At 35.6% G+C, this 20,737-nt stretch overlaps 1 protein-coding gene across 2 annotated transcripts in view; it reads left to right on the forward strand.

Annotated features, from left to right (window-relative positions):
• Nucleotides 1–18,172, forward strand: part of zgc:172136 (uncharacterized protein LOC566376 homolog) — a 28,503-nt gene extending 10,331 nt beyond the window's left edge. Inside the window, exons 2-14 of one of the 2 annotated variants that reach the window (XM_067385516.1) lie at nucleotides 139–357; nucleotides 2,154–2,244; nucleotides 6,105–6,184; nucleotides 6,564–6,643; nucleotides 8,000–8,195; nucleotides 9,287–9,442; nucleotides 10,371–10,436; nucleotides 11,463–11,531; nucleotides 11,726–11,900; nucleotides 13,643–13,903; nucleotides 14,819–14,950; nucleotides 15,449–15,498; nucleotides 15,579–18,172. In XM_067385516.1, coding sequence (XP_067241617.1) covers nucleotides 280–357; nucleotides 2,154–2,244; nucleotides 6,105–6,184; nucleotides 6,564–6,643; nucleotides 8,000–8,195; nucleotides 9,287–9,442; nucleotides 10,371–10,436; nucleotides 11,463–11,531; nucleotides 11,726–11,900; nucleotides 13,643–13,903; nucleotides 14,819–14,950; nucleotides 15,449–15,498; nucleotides 15,579–15,830 — 1,686 coding nt within the window. In that variant the 5' untranslated portion in view covers nucleotides 139–279 and the 3' untranslated portion in view covers nucleotides 15,831–18,172. The remainder of the gene's footprint in view (nucleotides 1–138; nucleotides 358–2,153; nucleotides 2,245–6,104; nucleotides 6,185–6,563; nucleotides 6,644–7,999; nucleotides 8,196–9,286; nucleotides 9,443–10,370; nucleotides 10,437–11,462; nucleotides 11,532–11,725; nucleotides 11,901–13,642; nucleotides 13,904–14,818; nucleotides 14,951–15,448; nucleotides 15,499–15,578) is intronic. The other variant, XM_067385517.1, reaches the window with a different exon arrangement.
• Nucleotides 18,173–20,737: the final 2,565 nt, after the last annotated feature.

Here is a 20,737-nt window from a genome sequence, read left to right on the forward strand (position 1 = left end):
TCAAGCCATATCTGTAGATCAGAACGTCATAGTAACATAGTAACCCTAGAAACCACATAGTAAATCCAAATATAGTAGCAACCGTATAGCAATTCCCTTGCTAAGTCTGAAGACTGGTTTGTTTGTGATCTGTTGCAGGTATTCAAAATGAAGGAGCCAATACCTGTGAGCAAAGCATCTTGAAGAAAAAGAGGCCAGTGTTGAGTGTGTGATTGTATTTTTGTGTGTGTATGCATGTTTGTGCATGCATGTGTGTACGTGGATGAGCTTTCATAGGCCATGTCTGTCCCCGCCAAACAAGAGAGGACAGTGTGCGTCCTCCTTCCCACCAAGGAGACATTGGACATAAGAGTTGGGGTAAATAAGCCTTTGAAATATTTCTCATTTTGATTTGGATCATCTCTTTCTTATGATTGTATGTGAATCTGTCATTGACATATGCACTATAATTGTTAAGCAATAACCTACTCAAGGCTGTACTTTATATGTTATATACTGAAAATAAAATGTGCATGTGTATACTATTTATATTGAGTCAAATGTATGCATTTAGAGTCAGAACTATCTATTTTAATAAATAAATACAAACCTGATTCCAAAGAAGTTGGGACACTGTACAAATTGTGAATAAAAACAGAATGCAATGATGTGGAAGTGTCAAATTTCAATATTTTATTTAGAATACAACATAGATGACATATCAAATGTTTAAACTGATAAAATGTATCATTTTATGGGAAAAATAAGTTGATTTTAAATTTCATGTCATCAACACATCTCAAAAAAGTTAGGACAAGGCCATGTTTACCACTGTGTGGCATCCCCTCTTCTTTTTATAACAGTCTGCAAACGTCTGGGGACTGAGGAGACAAGTTGCTCAAGTTTAGGAATAGGAATGTTGTCCCATTCTTGTCTAATACAGGCTTCTAGTTGCTCAACTGTCTTAGGTCTTCTTTGTCGCATCTTCCTCTTTATGATGCGCCAAATGTTTTCTATGGGTGAAAGATCTGGACTGCAGGCTGGCCATTTCAGTACCTGGATCCTTCTTCTACACAGCCATGATGTTGTAATGTGGTCTGGCATTGTCATGTTGGAAAATGCATGGTCTTCCCTGAAAGAGACGATGTCTGGATGGGAGCATATGTTGTTCTAGAACTTGGATATACCTTTCAGCATTGATGGTTCCTTTACAGATGTGTAAGCTGCCCATGCCACACGCACTCATGCAACCCCATACCATCAGAGATGCAGGCTTCTATAATCAGTTTTCCAAAAAGAACTTCAAAATTTGATTCGTCTGACCACAGAACAGTTTTCCACTTTACCAGTCCATTTTAAATGAGCCTTGGCCCAGAGAAAACGCCTGCGCTTCTGGATCATGTTTAGATATGGCTTCTTTTTTGACCTATAGAGTTTTAGTCGGCAACGGCGAATGGCACGGTGGATTGTGTTCACAGACAATGTTTTCTGGAAGTATTCCTGAGCCCATGTTGTTATTTCCATTACAGTAGCATTCCTGTATGTGATGCAGTGCCGTTTAAGGGCCCGAAGATCACGGGCATCCAGTATGGTTTTCCAGCCTTGACCCTTACGCTCAGAGATTGTTCCAGATTCTCTGAATCTTTGGATGATATTATGCACTGTAGATGATGATTACTTCAAACTTTTTGCAATTTTTCTCTGAGAAACTCCTTTCCGATATTGCTCCACTATTTTTCGCCACAGCATTGGGGGAATTGGTGATCCTCTGCCCATCTTGACTTCTGAGAGGCTCTTTTTATACCCAATCATGTTGTCAATTGAACTAATAAGTTGCAAATTGGTCATCTAGCTGTTCTTTATATGAACATTTAACTTTTCCGGCCTCTTACTGCTACCTGTCCCAACTTTTTTGGAATGTGTAGCTCTCATGAAATCCAAAATGAGCCAATATTTGGCATGACATTTCAATTTGTCTCACTTTCAACATTTGATATGTTATCTATATTCTATTGTGAATAAAATATAAGTTTATGAGATTTGTAAATTATTGCATTCCTTTTTTTATTCACAATTTGTACAGTGTCTCAACTTTTTTGGAATCGGGTTTTTATGTTATTAATAATGTTATTGCTCCAGATTCATTGTCAAATCAGTTTTTCTTTTCTTTCAAGCTGAAAGCAACAGGTCAAGAAGTGTTTCAACGTGTCTGCGAGCTTCTCGGGGTTAAAGAGCTGCACTACTTTGGATTGACTTTAGTCAAAAGTAAGGATTGATTCTTTCCATTTAAAGTGTATGACTGTCTCAATAGATATGTGTGTATTTGTGTGCAGTGCAAATGGAAATTTTAACCAAAATAGAGTCAGTATTTGTCATTCATTGAATGCTTTCAAATGCAAACGCTTACATCCCAAGGCCTTCTGGTTTTTGCCCATTCTAGCAATGTATGCAGTGCACCTGAATGACAATTTCCAGAGGGGTTAACTTGCTTTTATTCCCTGGGAAATATAAATGAAATCTGCTTAAAACAAATTTTGCATCTAATATTTCCCAGTTGTTTTGCAGTTCCATTCAGGCTTCTCTATTAAGGTCTAATCATTTAGTCTCTTTATGCTCTCTTTTTCAACCCCTTATTCCAAAGCCTCATTCCATCTTCTTCTCATGGATACCCTTTTATTATTTTGTGTCACTCTCCTCTTAGACAAGTGTGCCTTTGTTTTTATGTGTATTTGAGGTCCGGTGACCCCTGTGGCCTGGAATCGAGCAATATTAACTTTGTTAAGCCTGGAATTCACCATGATTCACCACTTCAGGGCAGAGAGGCAGCGGGAGAGAGCAATAGAAATTGGCTGAGCATTTAGCAGGGTCACAACCTTCTCATGATGAACCTCAGCTAGAGAGACAGTGAGTCAGAAAGAGTTTGAGTCATTTGGCGAGGGAGGTAGTAATGTGATAATGGATGGATAAACTGAACCTAATGTGAACTTGTACTCATTCTTCTCTTACCTAAAGTGTACACATGCATTTTTGTATGCTTGAATAGACACTGACACATATAATAGCAATGTATTGACAGCCTTTAAAAGTTAAACTTAACACGAATACTCTGAATTCTCATAATTTATCATTTAAATAATTCATAATTTAAATAGTTATTTATACTAAAAAATATCAAAAGTATATTTATTATTAATAATCATTCATAATAAAAATATTTAGAACAATTATAGAACATAATAAATAAATGTATCATTTATGCTATAAATATTTTAAATAAAATAATTACTTATTTTATTAATACAGTGCTGCTTGAAAGTTTGTGAACCACTTGCAGAATCTGTGAAAATGTGAATAATTTTAAGAAAATAAGAGGGATCATACAAAATGCATGTTATTTTTTATTTAGTACTGTCCTGAGTAAGATATTTTACATAAAAAAATGTTTACATATGGCCCACAAGACAAAAAAAAAAATAGCTGAATTTATAAAAACGACCCCCTCAAAAGTTTATGAACCCTTGATTCTTAACACTGTGTGTGGTTACCTGGATGATATACGGCTGTTTTTTTGTTTTGTGAGGGTTGTTCATGAGTCTCTTGTTTGTCCTGAGCAGTTAAATTGCCGAACATTCTTCAGAAAAATCCTCCATGTCCTGAAAATTCTTCAGATTTCCAGCATCTTTTGCATATTTGAACCCTTTCTAGCAGTGACTGTATGATTTTGAGATCCGTCTTTTCACACTGAGGAACTGAGGAACTCAAACACAACTATTAAAAAAGTTTCAAACATTCACTGATGCTTCAGAAGGAAACACGATGCATTAAGAGTCGGGGGGTGAAAACTTTTGATGTCCAAATTTTTCTTATTTTGTTTAAATATCTTTTTTTTTTTTTCATTTAATACTGCCCTTTGGAAGCAACAGAAGATACTTAAATGTTTGCCAGAAGACAAATTAAGTACAATATTCCTTGATCTTCATATTCAAAAGAGTTTCACTCCCCGGCTTAATGCATCTTGTTTCCTTCTGGAGCATCAGTGAATGTTTGAACCTTTTTTAATAGTTGTGTTTGAGTCCCTCAGTTGTCTTTAAGGGATAGTTCACCCAAAAATGAAAATTTGAGGTTTATCTGCTTACCCCCAGTGCATCCAAGATGTAGGTAACTTTTTTTCTTCAGTCGAATGCAAATTATGATTTTTAACTGCAACCGCTGCCGTCTGTCAGTCAAATAATAGCAGTAGATGGGAACTTCAACTATAAGAGTGAATAAACCTTGCTTAGACAAATCAAAATTAAAACCTGCGGCTCGTGACGACACATTAATGTCCTAAGACACGAAACGATCGGTTTGTGCGAGAAACCGAACATTATTTATATAATTTTTACCTCTAATACACCACTATGTCCAACTTCGTTCAGCTTCCTGTTAGTGAGGTCAAAAAACCTGCTCTGCTGACAGAAGTGATGTCTCGCCCATATACTTCAATGAGCGCGAGACATCACTTCCGTTGGCAGAGCGCGATCAGACCTCACTAGCCGGAAGCTGAACGAAGTTGGACATAGTGGTGTATTAGAGGTAAAAAATTATATAAATACTGTTCGGTTTCTCGCACAAACCGATCGTTTCGTGTCTTAGGACATCAATGTGCCGTCACGAGCCGCAGGTTTTAATTTGGATTTGTCTATGGAAGTTTTTTCGACTCTTATTGTTCAAGTTCCCAATCACTGCTATTATTTGACTGACAGAGGGCAGCGGTTGCAGTTAAAAATCATAATTTGCGTTCGGCTGAAGAAAAAAAGTCATCTACATCTTGGATGCCCTGGAGGTAAGCAGATAAATCTCAAATTTTCATTTTTGGGTGAACTATTCCTTTAAGTGTGAAAAGATGGATCTCAAAATCATTCAGTCACTGCTGGAAAGGGTTCAAATACACGAAAGATGCTGGAAAACTGAAGAATTTTTGAGACCTGGAGGATTTTTTTTTTTAAAGAATATTGAGCAGTTTAACTGCTCAGGACAAACAAGCGACTCATGAACAACCATCACAAAACATAAAAACAATCATGGATCACACACAGTGTTAAGAATCAAGGGTTCCTAAACTTTTGAATGGGGTCATATTTATAAAATTCAGCTATTTTTTTACATTGTTTATGTAAAATATTTTATTCAGGACAGTACTAAATAAAAAATGACATGCATATTGTATGATCTCTCTTATTTTGTTTATTCACATTTTCACAGATTCTGCAAGTGCTTCACAAACTTTCAAGCAGCACTGTATATTAAATAATAATAACAGTATATGTTCTTTATATAACTAATACACATAACTTAATGTAATGTTAACAAATTTAAACTGTAAAGTGTTATCATTTGGATTTTAGATTATATCAATACATTGATATTGTACATTTCAGTGTCTGTTCAAACATATAGTAATGTATATGTGCTAGATCTACACTTTACATCAGTGGTTCTCAACTCCAGTCTCTCTTATCTGACACACTCAATTCAGTTCATGCAGACTCTCCTAATGAGCTGATGATCTAAATCAGGTGTGTTAAATAAGGGATACATACAAAATGTGCAGAGCAGTGGGTCCCGAGGACTGGAGTTGAGAAACACTGCTTTACATACAAATACCTACAAATACTAATGAGGTCACATCGGCAAATTTAATAAATCACATGGACCACTTGAATGAAAAGGATGTGCTAGAAATGTTGTTTCTTAACACTTTGGGAAATAACATTGATTCTTAGCTAAATCTCCTTTCATTTTTCCATTGTGACATTTATTTGAACCATCTTAATTCCATTCTTGCAAAAGCTCCCGTTTAGAAGTGTTTACACAATTTACTCAAAGCGCCGGAATTCTTTTGCAATCGTGGTTGTTTTGGCATGAGACTTCTAGTTTTTACTGTGGTAAGTTTTGTCTACGGTTGGGGCTGTTACATACCGGGCCCTGCGTTCACCAATGGCTGAACGGGTCTTTTCATTCCAGTCGTCTCCCTAATTGAGGTCATTGTTGGGCAGATTTCATGCATGAATTCATGATGCCATTGTTTGCACGGAGAGAGCATTTACGCTTGTTTCCTGTGTGTCCTTTCGGGGCTGTTTTAGACAATGAGCACATCTTTCTGGACTTGGAAGAGAAACTTGCCAAGTACTTCCCCAAGGAGTGGAAACAGGACTCAGGGAAGGTGAGAATATCATGGTCCTGCTCCTAAATGGACGTTCTTTACTCTGGAATTTACTCTCTTGTTTCATTGCATGTCTATTTACACCAAAATCATAATTTAAAAAAAAAGCACCAAATAGTGTTAAATACCATCATGGTAGTACCGTGGTACCTGTAAATACCTTGGTTCATTAATGTGATGATACTCATGTATATCAAAGTGTTATGATCCTACCATCTGATTCCATCACATTATTACTGTACCATTTGTTCCCTGATCCCTGTGGTCATCAGGGCGGTTACAGTAAAGATAAACACTAGTAGGTTGGTTGGGATGTGGGAGTGACTTCATAATGAGGGGGTTGCCTTAGAAACCTAGTCAAGCCTGTTATTTCTCTCAGCAGGGGTCACAGAGGAGGTCAATCCCTCCCCTGCTCTGTCTGAAGGTCCAGTACTATGTGGAGAATGGCAGACTCATCTGGTAAGACACAGGCTGGAGATTCCCGAACATTTGAAGGGAGGAGCCCTCTCCTTGGCCTCTTTCCTTCATTAGTTTTAATCCACCAGGGGGTGAGGCCAGTTTGAGTGGGTTTGTGATCTTGCGGTCTTTGAAAGCGTTTTTTATTAGGTAGAGCATGTTTTTTCTCCTCATTTGGGTGTGGTGTAATTGAAAACAGCTTATAATGAAACTCAATTTAACTTCAGATTTCATCTCATGTGGAAAATGACAATGTGGAGGACTTTGAAGACAGTGAGGATAGTCTTTTACTAAATTCCTCTTTAAATAAATTTTAATGTGTCATATTTAGTCTTGCACGCTTATATTGAAGCGATAGTTCTCCTAAAAATTTAGTAAATAATAGCGCTATCATTCAAGTTTAGGGTCGGTAAGATCATTTGTAAAATATTTTTGAAAGAAGTCTCTTATGCTCACCAAGGCAGCATTTATTGAATCAAAAATTCAGTAAAAACAGTAATTTTGTGAAATATTATTACGATTTAAAATGACAAACAACTGTTTTCTGTTTGAATATGTTTTAAAATGTAATTTGTTCCTTTAATGGCAAAACTGAATTTTCAGCATCATTACTTCAGTGTCACATGATCCTTCAGAAATCATTATGATATGCTGATATGCTGTTCAAGAAACATTTATATTTTTTCAAGATTCTTTGATGAATAGAAAGTTTAAAACATCAGCATTTATTTAAAATACAAAACTTTTGTAACATTATAAATGTTTTTACTGGCACTTTTGATCAAACTTTTGAATGGTAGTGTACTGTATATTAGTGGTTTAGCAGTAAAAGTGTTTTTTTTACTACATGCAAAACCGTATAGATATATAACATTAACCATAATGTCAGTTGTCGGCTATAACATAAAAATAACGGTCCCACTTTATATTAAGTGGCCTTAACTACTATGTACTTACATTTAAATTAATCGTTTGATACAATGCACTTATTGTGTACATGCACAATAAGTTTTTACATTGTACTTATATTTTAAAAAACACCTGCATGTAATTACATCTGTAATTACATTTATAATTACACTATTGACCCATCCCTTACACCTTAACCCACACTTAAACCTACCCATACCACCAAAGCTTTCCCTAACCTTACCCATACCCCACCTCAATAGCAGCAAAAGTGTTTTGCAATTCAATATGAACCCAATGAGTACATTGTACTTATTTTTTGATGTGAGTACATGGTAGTTAAGGCCACTTAATATAAAGTGGGACCAAAATAACTATTGCTAAAACATTAATATCTGATGTTTAGTTTGTTTTTGTATTATTTATTTTTCTCTTCCTCTATTTTCTCAGTGAGCGTAAAGCAAGAAAACTCTACTACTTTGACCTGCGGGAACGTGTCCTTCGCTCAGAATGCAGACAGCAGGAGGAAGTGTATTTCCAGCTAGCAGGATACGCCCTACAGGCCGATCACTCTGACCACCTCTCAGAGGGCCACAGTCACGGACACGCTATGTATTTCCAGCCCAAAGAATACTTTCCACCCTGGGTAAATCCTCATTAGAGTGAATTGTATAAATTACAATCACATACATTTGCATTCAAGCAGGTGGTGCTTAGGATTAGTTCACTTCACTTTTCTGATAATTTACTCTCCCCCATGTCATCCAAGATGTTCATGTCTTTCTTTCTTCAGTCAAAAAAAAAAAAAAAATAAAAAAAATTAAGGTTTTTGATGAAAACATTCCAGGATTTTTCTCCATATAGTGGACTTCAATGGGGTTCACAGGGTTGAAGGTCCAAATTTCAGTTTCAGTGCAGCTTCAAAGGGCTCTACATGATCCCAGATGAGGAATAAAGGTCTTATCTAGTGAAACAATCTTTAAAAAAAAAATGTATATACTTTTTTTAACCAAAAATAATCATCTTGCACTGCTCTGTGGATGGTCATCCATGACGTAATCACGTTACAAAGGTCACGCGTGACGTAGGTGAAAGTACAGATTTAGTGTCTACAAAGAGAACCTGCAAAAATTAAGCCAAACATCCTTTACAAAAAAAAAAAAAAAAAAAGTTTTTCGGCCCTACCATGGTACTTCCGCCTATCGCCAGAGCAGTGCTAGATGAGCATTTGTGGTTAAAAAGTATATACATTTTTATTTTTTTAGAAAATGACCAATCGTTTCACTAGATAAGACCTTTATTCCTTGTCTGGGATCATGTATAGCCCTTTGAAGCTGCACTGAAACTGCAATTTTGACCTTCCACCCGGTGTACCCCACTGAAGTCCACTATATGGAGAAAAATGTTTTGATCAAAAACCTTAATTTTTTTTGACTGAAGAAAGAAAGACATGAACATCTTGCATGGCATGGGGGTGAGTAAATTATCAGGAAATTTTAATTCTGAAGTTGAAGAACTGAAGAACTTCTTATCTAGCAAGAGATTCTTGGACAACCAGCTTCACCTGAAAGACCATGCTGAAAGACGAGCATTTTAGGACAAGCACCAAACCAGCAAATTCATGTTGCTTTTTCTTACAACAGGGGTTTAATTAAAGTTTTTGTAAAACTAATAAAGCATGGTGAGAGCCCACGCTCATTTCATAATCATGCATGACCCGTGTCTGCTCTCTTATAGATAATTGCGAAGCGTGGCATTGACTACCTGCTGTGTCACGGGCCCAAGGTTCATAAAGAGCTTTGGGGGATGTCCTCTCGTGACGCTATCCTGCTCTTCATCAGAGAATCCTGCCGTCTGGAGGATGTCCCAGTCACCTTTTATCGCCTCCAGAAGGTCAGAGGTCATGCATGGTTATCAGAATGTCTTTCTATAGGTCAAGACATTCTCAGCTGTGGTATGTAGGGAGGATTTGAAAAATATCTTCATCAAAGTGGAGGTTAAAAGTGAAGTCATTTCTGCACTACTAAGAATCCAAAGGAATTCCAGTGTGCTTGTTTGAGTGATATTGCAACATAATCTCAACAAGTTTTGTCAGTTTGGGGCAGGACTACCTGTTTATCCAAGCAATGAAAAACCAAGGGGTCACTGGTTTTGCATTTCCAATGTTTAATTTGCATTTAAAGGTGCATAAATTACACATTATAAAATGTGAAAATACGGTATACACTACCATTCAAAAGATTTCTTACTTTTATCATGGTTTGCACCAAAATATTAAGCAACACAGCTGTTTTCAACATTGATAATAATAAGACATATTTCTCCAGCACAATCAACATTTTAGAATGATCTCTAAAAAGATCATGTGACATTAAAGACTGCTGAAAATTCAGCTTTGCCATCACAGGAATTAATTACATGTGAAAATATTTCACTGTTTTTTTGCTGTAATTTAGGCTTGGTGAGCATAAGAGACATTTAAAAAAAAAAAAAAATGTAAATCAAAACAAATTCTTACTGACCCCAAAATTTTAACAATAGTATACAATAAATATATATAAAATATAAACATAAATTAAAAAAAAAAAAAAATATATATCTATATATATATATATATATATATATATATATATATATATATATATATATATATATATAATTTATAGATAGATTTGAATAATTTTGTTTAATATTTAAAATTAATAGTTTTTACTAAGTGATTAAAATGATTCATATTTTATAATATGTGCAATATTTTACATATTCATTTATTAGACAGTGTGTTTATGTGTGTTAATACGCCTATGTCTCTTTCTTGAAGGACAAGAAAGAAGAGAAAGGTTCAGCACTCCTTGGACTGACTCTTCGAGGAATGCAAGTGTATCAGGTGTGTTTTTGTAAACGCATGAGGCATTTATGGGTGTTTGTTATGCAGCGCTAACATGATTTTCTCATTGGCTGTATTTTTGGATGTAGCTGCCTCTGTATCTGGCTTTCTGACCACAAATGAGATGTTTTAACAGTAAAAATAAGATGTCATTCTAATTTGACAAAAGAATCAGTCTTACAAACAGGGGGACAGCCTGTACATAAACGGCAGCAGTGCAATAAACCCTACATACCGACATAGTAGCAGTGTTTGACTTCTGGCTGCTTTTTGCTGCAAAACACATGTGCATTCCCTACATGTGCATCATTCTGTGATTCATTGCAGTCCTGTGTTTTCTCATTGAGCTGGTGCCAATCACAATGATAGAGCTCTCCAGATAGGCCTGACTGGAATGCATATATTAGACGGTTCAGTCCATAAACAGGGATTTGGAGTGCATGCCTTTCCCCTGAGTCCTCTGATCTGCCTGCTAAAGCGTCTGGGGCTGGATTAAACTAAGGGCCCTGTGTCTAAGAGATCAAAGACCCTGTGTGTTGAGGCCCTGACCCCTACCTTAAATGGGCTCCCCTTCTGCTTTGGTAAAAAAACAGGATTTATATTTTACATCTTTCTCACACTGCCAAATAAGCCTATATTACATATGATCTAACACATTTCAGGAGGTGAATGTATAAATTATATCAGTAAGGAGAGTTGGGGGATCTGATTGTTGGTCAGAAAGTTCCATTTTCAAATTCACATTTTTTTGGGTTGCAATTGCGTCTTATAAAGCCAGAATTGTGACTTTTCCGAGAATTTTATTTTTATCTCACAATTCTGACTTTATAAGATGCAATTGTGAGTTATAAAGTCAGAAATGAGATATAAACTTGCAATTCTGAGAAAAAACAGTTACCTTTTTATTTTTTATTTCATGACGGAAACGAGCTTCCATAGAATTCAGATTCTGAGCCATTTCATTTTCTTACTTCAGAGTAGACCATTTCACTTGACAGATGACCTTGTTTTTGTTTTATTTTGCAGGAGGTGAACAATGTGCGTGATCTGTTGTATGACTTCCCCTGGTTTCACGTGGGACGACTCACCTTTCTGGTAACATTTAATGTTACTGCTTGTTTCATTATTATGTCACACCAGATCTCACTGTGTCTCCCTCATTCCAAGGTTTTTGGGTTGATTTATCTGAACTCCATTATGTGATTTGGATTGTGGTGGATTTTGGATTGAACATCTGCTATGACATTTAATTTACATATAAAGAGTTCTCTCTTCTGCTCTCTGCACAGGGGAAGAAGTTTGAGATCCAGCCGGATGGTTTGCCCTCAGCGAGGAAGCTGGTGTACTACACTGGTTCGGCTTTTCGTTCTCGACATCTTCTACTCCATCTCAGTTCCTGTCACAGATTGTATCTCAGCTTGCAACCTGCGCTCAAACACCTGCGCCAGCTAGAGGAGACTGAGGGTGTGTGTCCACACAATATTCTTCTCACTATTAAGGCCCGTTCACACCAAGGATAACGATAAAGATGGCTCTAAATATCATTCTAAATATAAAAGAATAGCAGAGTTCACACCACAACTACAACGGACACAGAGAAACAATATCATTGCAATCACTTTCAGAAAATGTTTTTCCAGCTGATTAACGATAAAATCAGAATCAGAATCCATCCTGCTTTAAAGAGCTCAAGCATTTAAAGCAGCAGAAGGCAAAATTGCAATATAGTTACCATTATAGTTATCGTTCTTGGTATGAGCAGGCCTTTATAGTATGATTTTTTTTTTTTTTTTGTATTTTTGTATTCTCATTGGAGTTGTTTCTATTATATCCCATTAGTTTCATGATGTCCAAGATTATTCTCACAAAAACATGTCAAGGTCACATTTCAGACCAAAATCAAAAGGGGAAAAAGGGAAATTATATTTTGTACAAAAATAATGAAGCATGTTTAGGATCATAAGGTGTTTTTGCCTTGTGACAGTTTTTTTTATATAGATTAATACATACAGATTAGATACATACAATACATACATACATTCTCTATAATACATTAATTTTATGTATTTATTTTTGGTGCAATAAAGTAAAAATACTATCATAAAATATAAGTACTTCACAATTTTAATAAAGTCTTTATTTTCATTTTCTCATTACAGTAACAAGTATTGGAGGAAATTTGTCAGTAAAATAATGTTATAGTACTAAAAATTTTAATCGTACGGAAGAGGATTAGGGCCAAGCAATAATAAAAAATAAAACCATCTCGAGTTTAAGTTGTTAAATTTTGAGAAAAAAGTCAAAATAAAATATTGAGAATAAATTCATTAAATTACGAGAAAGAAACTCGTTAAATTTCAAGAAAAAAGTCGAGATAAAATGTTGAGAATAAAGTCATTAAATTATGAGAATAAAGTCATTAAATTAAATTCATAATTTAACGAATTTGTTCTCGTAATTTAACAACTTTTTTCTCATAATTTAACAACATTTTTCTCATAATTTTAACGAATTTGTTCTCGTAATTTAACAACTTTTTTCTCGTAATTTAATGACTTTATTCTCAACATTTTATCTCGACTTTTTTCTCGAAATTTAACAACTTTAATCTCGAGATGGTTTTATTTTTTTTATTATTGCTTGGCCCTAGTCCTCTTCCGTATAATAGACTTGGAAAATAGTTATAGGGAAAAAAAAAAAGGCTTAATTTTCTTTAATGCAAAATACGGTTTATTCTTTAATATTCTTTTTCCTTGTCAGTCACCACTGGCTTCTTGATTGTAATATTTGTATCAAACATCTGCTTTGAAGTGATTTGTATTGTGATAAGCACTATTCTATGGAAGCTTACTAAATAAAAAAAAAAAAAAAAAAAGGTAATTGCGACTTTTTATCTCACAACTGTGAGTCTTCTTACAACTACAATGTCGCAATTCTGAGAAAAAAACGTCCTGATCGCAAGATGTAAAATTAAATTCATGAATTGAACTGAAAAAATATTATTTATTTTTTATAATATTATTTTATTTTTATATTATTATAATATTATTTCTTTTTAATTCTGTTGAAATAAGACCTAGATATGTTCTTGACTGGTTAGTGAGAATCACCCTTATTAGTCAGAACTATTTTACCCTGTCAGTCTGTTTTTGATTAAATACTTCTTGTTCTAAAAATACAATCCCTCCCTCCCTCTCTGGATGCAGAGAAGAAGAGGTATCGTGAATCGTACATCAGTGATGAGCTCGACCTGGATCACCCCTGCAGCGAGGGCAGTCCCCGTCTGTCTCGACACTCCACCAGCAGCTCTGGCATTGAGGCGGACACCAGGCAACACAGCGTCTCCGTAGAGATGGAGGAGAAGGAAAAGTCTTTCATCTCTGCCATCAGTCATGGCTTCTTACACACCTCTGAGATCGACACAAGCTGCAAAGCTCGGACTGATGAAGACAAGTGGCAGGAGGAAGGTGAGAGTATATCAATAATCAACATTTCTCTAAACTCATCTGCCAACTTTAGAGTCAACATTTGATTTCAGTTTGCACACAGTTTGAGTACTTTGTGGTAGGGATGTGCCCAAAGTCGAATACTAAGTTTGGAAAGGAAATAACGCATTCTATGGAGCCCCTAAATGCAGGGCCGTAACCACCATAGGCATCGAGGGGAACAAGCCCCCCCCCCAATAATTGGAATTGGCCAAAATCATTATAATTTAAATGATGTCATTCATAACTGAATGTGACGAGACGAGAAACATTTTTGACAGTCGACATACAAACAAGAGTGTATGTGTGCATGTGTTTAAATATTATTTGCAAAGAGTTTAAATGGATTACTGGAACCTGGGACATCTTTTACTATTCTTATTTCTTCTTTATTCCCTTAAAATTTAAATTCTTTTGCGTTCTCTCGCAATTATATGTATGGTAATTATATTGTATATAATTTGTGGGTATCAGGGAGTTGCTATCAATATGGAAGCGCTTTTGAAAGCGAACTCACTTTTTACTCGTACTTTGTGCATAGGGAGTGGCGGTACTGACCACACATTCTACAATTTGGATTTAGGCTTTGGGCACATCCCTACTTTGTGGTTGTTTTGCAAGAGTATAAATTGCCACTCTCACCAATTTGACATGGTCTGCTGACAGATGGGCATTGCTGGGATTCCTTGCATATGTAATGCTGGAAAGACATGTTGTTGAAGTTGTTGTGAAGTTATTTAGTCTATTTGCTCAACCAGCTTGGCATGCAAGTCATTGTTTTCGTTCTCTTAAAATGTCATGTTCGCACTGACAGTGAAAGAGTTTCTAAAACTTTTAGGTTAAGCACAGTTTAACCTACATGGACAGTTTGTGATGAAATCTGAAATCTGAATGCAGATTTGCAGGAGATGGTGAAGGAGCCCGGGGAGGTTTCTGTGGACGACCCTGTGGATATCTTGCGTCTGGCTGAGCTACTAGAGGGCGTGTCCGTCGACTGTCCCGCCATCCAATCAGACAATGAGTGTAAAGGTGAGAACTCAAAAAAACAATCAGATCTTGGTAAATTTCATGTGGTTCTAAATCCAAATGCATCCAATCTAACTTCTGGTATGCATCATTCTATCTGATCTAACATCTAATCATTCTATTTAATTCTGATTTACTCCAATTCTCTTTCTTTTTTCTTTTTTTTCATTGTTACATAACATGCTCAGGTGAAGTTACTGAATGCATCGGAAATGTGTAGATCATGTAGGGAGTGCATGTAAACCACTACTGGCAAGTGATTAGTGCAAGATTAATATAATTATATAATATATGACAATATTAGTAATACAAATATAGTTTAATTTCATATAATCATATTGTATAAAAATATTTTATTATGACAAAATATTGGATCTGTGCATCAAGCCTTAAAGTGTAAATACATTTATCCTTTTTTGACAGTATTTACATACTGCAAATCCATATTTTGCCTGCAGTCTTTGATGAGAATTTAAATCTCATCCTGTTTACTGTTTCCAGGTCTGCAAATGAGCTCAATTACAGGCAACGATCCAGACGGCATGAAACAGGTTTGCCATTTCTGTCTTCTCCATTCTTTCCCTTTTCATTCCTTCATCATGTCACTAATTGCTCTCATCACCCATTGCAGGTTTCGAATCAGAAGGCTCGTAACCCGGTTGACCGTTACAGTCTGAGTCTAGACGACGTGCGACTGTTTTCCCCTCTTCTCCCGCTAGGAACGGCATCAGTTCCAGACACCTCCGTCAGCTACACATTTGGGCTCCCGCAAACCACAACCAGCCCATGTCCAGACAAAACTTCTTTCTGCGTCCAGCGCTCCACAAACTGCCTATCTCTGGACCTGCTGGATGATAACCAGATGCTGGAGCTTGTTCTATAAGAAACCGAGAACTGCAGCTTCCTGTTGTCTTCCTGGGACAGCAAAATGAAGACAAAACTGAAATGTTAACAGGACACATTTTTAACAGGACTTTCATTATAACTCAACCATACACTTAAATGTGTTTCTATGCTGTTCAACAGCAGGACAATATGAACAATTGTGGGTTGTTTTACAAATTATACATGTAGAATTTTGTTGATGAACTTTGTACAGAACTTGTTAATGGATAATCTTACAAGGAGCAAGGCATTCCTGCACTAACACTGTGTCGCATCAAGGTGTGATGCAAAAAAATCACTAATGAGAAAATCTATTTCATGTTAATTCTAACTGGTCGCAACCTCAGTGAGCAACAAGAAGCCCCTCCCATAGTGAACGTTCATTTGTCTAAATTCTGTTCTCTAAACATCAAAAGCTAAACATTTTTGCTTTTATTGTGGACACACCTTGTTAGGACATGGTGTAACAGTAATGCTACAAAGTTTGTGGAGGAGCTTTCTCTGAAATATAGAATTAATATAGACAGAAGCTGCTGGAATAACCAGTTCTCTAAAAGGAAATCCTATACTCATGCAATTTAAAGCCACGTTCCTTTAAAGTCGGCATGAAACGAAAGTTGCGATAGACTTTTCTTCCCTGTTGTGACGTATATCAGAGTCAAACAGCTTCTCGAAGAAAAAAAATGTAGGGCGGGAATTGATTTTGTCCTTTGGGTATTGACAAAGTCCCTTTAAGACAAGTCATTTCACTCGGCGGCCATCTTTGAAACGCCAATCGGGCATCCTGGGCATCATACAATCTCTTTGAATGGGGAAACATCAAATTCTCCAAAACTGTTCGATAACCTTATGATTAAATTTCATATTTGAAATCACCAATGAAATCTAACAACAACCGGCTCATAAATTGTGTTTCTAAACGCTCGAATCATGACCAAAAAAAAAAATAAAAAATATATATATTTTTCAAGCTGGATCAAGCTAATGCGCATGCGCAGACGGAGGCGCACGTGTGACTGTTTCTATAGAAACCGGTGATTCTACGGCCGCTGAAGTGACGCGATGACTTTACCAGTCGGCGATTGGCTCTTATTTAGAAGGCGGGACTTATTCCGCCATATTGCGCGTTACACTTTCTCCCATTCAAAACAATACGAGTGACACGTCTTGTGTTATTCTATAGTCTTTGGTATTGATTGTATCATTGGATGGTTGTGGTTTGCTATTGGTCAATCTCATTTGAGTGCCAGGTTGTCCCGCCCTTGTGCCAGTAAACACATCATTAGAGAAGAGATTTTGCTGCAAGGGGGAGGGGAAGTTATTTTGATTATGAGTGCACATGAAAAATTTTAAAAAAAGATTAATTAAATTAATTAAAAAAGAATTAAAAATGTTGATATCTTTAAACAAGATTCCCTTAATGTTGGACAGTATGCATTATTATTGTCAGTAAACTCATTCAGCCAGTAGCACAGTGTTCACGTCCACTGCATTTTGAGTCATTTTCGATCATGATAATTTTGTCGCATCATTCAAAGACACTGAACTTGCACCGCTTGTTCTCCTGTTTCAAAAACCATTGTGTACAGACAATACTCATGTTCCCTTACTTGAGTTACAAAGCACGTGTGAACCCGCTCAAACCAGCAATCAGGACTGAACAGAAAGTTAAAAGGTCAAACCAAAATATTTCATTTGTTTTTTGCAAGGTCTAACCATTGGTTTAATATAATAGCAAATAGTTTGTTATTTCCCATCCTACACAAGTAATGCAGAACTGAGATGAACTTTTGTAACAACAAGAACAAAGATGTTTTCGCTGTATATAGATCAGTGTTTGTTTTGTTCAGGATACATGGAGCTCTTTTGATTTTGATAATTACAAAATACACATCAAGCCCTCAGAGGTTGTCTATGGTGGGTGTCATTTCTTCATCTATGTATTGTAAACACACATCCTATTAAAAGCATGCCCATGTGTTCCTTTCAGTGAAAGGAAAAACTGAGAATGAACAGTATGAATAAACTTAGCTGGAATCTGTCAAGATATTTTTACTTTCCCTTTTTTTTTTTAAATGTTTTTAATTTTTTAAAGGTATAGAAATATAATAAACTCATAAAGGCAATTAACATAACAATAAGGGTTAGTTATGATTGGTATAAATAATAATTATAATATCACTTAACTCACTGTGTATTTTCAGTTCAACAGCTGATATTGCTTGTTTTTGTCTACAATGGAAGTCAGTGATGAACAAAACTGTTTCGTACCAACATTCTTCAAATATCTTCTTTTGGTTTCCACAGAAAAACAAAACAAACAAAAAAAAACCTTAATTTTCATTTTGGGTGAACTATCCCTTTATGAGCTTGAACAATTTGTTTGATCCATACTGAATCAATCCAAACAGTTTGGCTATGTCCAAAATCACTCTGTTGAGTTTTCAATAAGTACGTACTTTGTGATCACTAAGAAAGTATATTCTATATAGTAAGGTTGATTGAATGTAACCTGGACATACTACATTCAGTATATTGTCAAAAAGCCACTTCAAGGCAAGCCTGCAAAAAAAGGGTAACGCCTGCTAATGGTGCGATACGCAGGGAAGAAGACAAGAGGCCATTTTCTCTAAAGGGTTAGTTCACCCTAAAATGAAATTTCTGTCACATTTTAACTTTTTTTAAACTTTAAACTTTAAATAAAGTTGTATTTTTGTTTTGTTTTTGTGCGCAAAAAGTATTCTCGTTGCTTCATAACATTAAGGTTAAACCACTGTAGTCACATCAAAGGTTTTAACAATGTCTTTAGTACCTTTCTGGACCTTGAAAGGTGCAATGTTGTTGCTGCCTACGTATGGATCAGATACCCTCGGATTTCATCAAAAATATCTTAATTTGTGTTACGAAGATGAACAAAGGTTTTACAGGTTTGGGACGCCATGAGGAAATTAAATTTTTGGTTGAACTAACCCTTTAATGGATGTCAATGGAAGACAGGCTTCACTATGCAAAATAAACCTAAAAAAATAAAAAGAAAAAATGCTGTTTTATAAGAGAAGTCTCAGTTGCATGACAGGTATGATTCAGTTTACTGCACTTCAAATTCATTCCTATGTTTTTTTTTTTGTTTTTGTTTTTGTTTTTTTCATTAAATTTTGTTTGTATTTATGTTTCTAAATTGTAATGCATTTATGGTCCTTTTACCATCTGGATAAAGGACTATAGTTGGAAATTAGTCTATTGGCTAATACTGGCACATTTACAGAAATGTTAACCAATGTGCACTGTGCTTATAATTAAATAAATAAATAAAACACATGGAAGCTGATTTACAAGCACAACTTTTCCCTGAAATGTATTGTTATTATTATTTGGAATAATTTTTTGTAAAATTTATTCCAATAATATTTTGTATAAGCACCGGAACCCTCTCCGAGGACAGCAAGCCAAATATGCCTATGCTGATTTTATGTATATGTGACCCTGCACCATAAAACCAGTCATAAGGGTCAATTTTTTAAAATTGAGATTTATACATGAATAAATAAGCTTTCCATTGATGTATGGTTTGTTAGGGTATAGGACAATATTTGGCCGAGATACAACTATTTGAAAATCTGAAATCTAAATATTGAGAAAATCACCTTTAATGTTGAGCCCTTAAGTCCTTAGCAATGCATATAACTTACAAAAAATAAAACTGATATATTTACAGCAGGAAATTTACAAAATATCTTCATGGAACATGATCTTTACTTAAAGGTTCCCTAGAATTAAAAATTGAATTTACCTCGGCATATTAAATAACAAGAGTTCAGTACATGGAAATGACATACAGTGAGTCTCAAACTCCATTGTTTCCTCCTTCTTATATAAATCTCATTTGTTTAAAAGACCTCCGAAGAACAGGCGAATCTCAACATAACAACGACTGTTACGTAACAGTCGGGATCATTAAAATGTACGCCCCCAATATTTGCATATGCCAGCTCATGTTCAAGGAATTACACAAGGAAGGACAGCCAATATTAACGTCTAGATCTGTGCACAGCTGAATCATCAGACTAGGTAAGCAAGCAAGAACAACAGTGAAAAATGGCAGATGGAGCAATAATAACTGACATGATCCATGATATCATGATATTTTTAATGATATTTGTAAACTGTCTTTCTAAATGTTTTGTTAGCATGTTGCTAATGTACTGTTAAATGTGGTTAAAGTTACCATCGTTTATTACTGTATTCATGGAGACAAGACTGGTGTTATTTTCATTTGTAAACACTTGCAATCTGTATAATTCATAAACACAACTTCATTCTTTATAAATCTCTCCAACAGTGTAGCATTAGCCGTTAGCCACGGAGCACAGCCTCAAACTCATTCAGAATCAAATGTAAACATCCAAATAAATACAATACTCACATAATCCGATGTATGCATGCAGAATGCATGACGAACACTTTGTAAAGATCCATTTTGAGGGTTATATTAGCTGTGTAAACTTTGTTTATGCAATGATAGAGTCGAGAGCTCGGGAGGGGGCGGAGCGCGCAAGCAATTAAAGGGGCCGCAGCCTGAATCGCCGCATTTCTAATTATGCCTCAAAATAAGCAGTTAAAAAATTAATAAAAAAAAATCTATGGGGTATTTTGAGCTGAAACTTCACAGACAAATTCAGGGGACACCTTAGACTCATATTACATTTAGTAAAAAAAAAACGTTTGGTGGCACCTTAATATCCTAATGATTTTTGGCATAAAAGAAATATCAATCATTTTGACCCATACAATGTATTGTTGGCTATTGCTACAAATATACCCGTGCAACTTATGACTGGTTTTGAGGTCCAGGGTCACATTTGTGACCTCCTGAATTATAATAATGGAATTATTTTTTTATCTGAA

Source organism: Chanodichthys erythropterus, chromosome 5 (genome assembly GCF_024489055.1).
Source record: "Chanodichthys erythropterus isolate Z2021 chromosome 5, ASM2448905v1, whole genome shotgun sequence".
In the NCBI taxonomy this organism is placed as follows: domain Eukaryota; kingdom Metazoa; phylum Chordata; class Actinopteri; order Cypriniformes; family Xenocyprididae; genus Chanodichthys; species Chanodichthys erythropterus.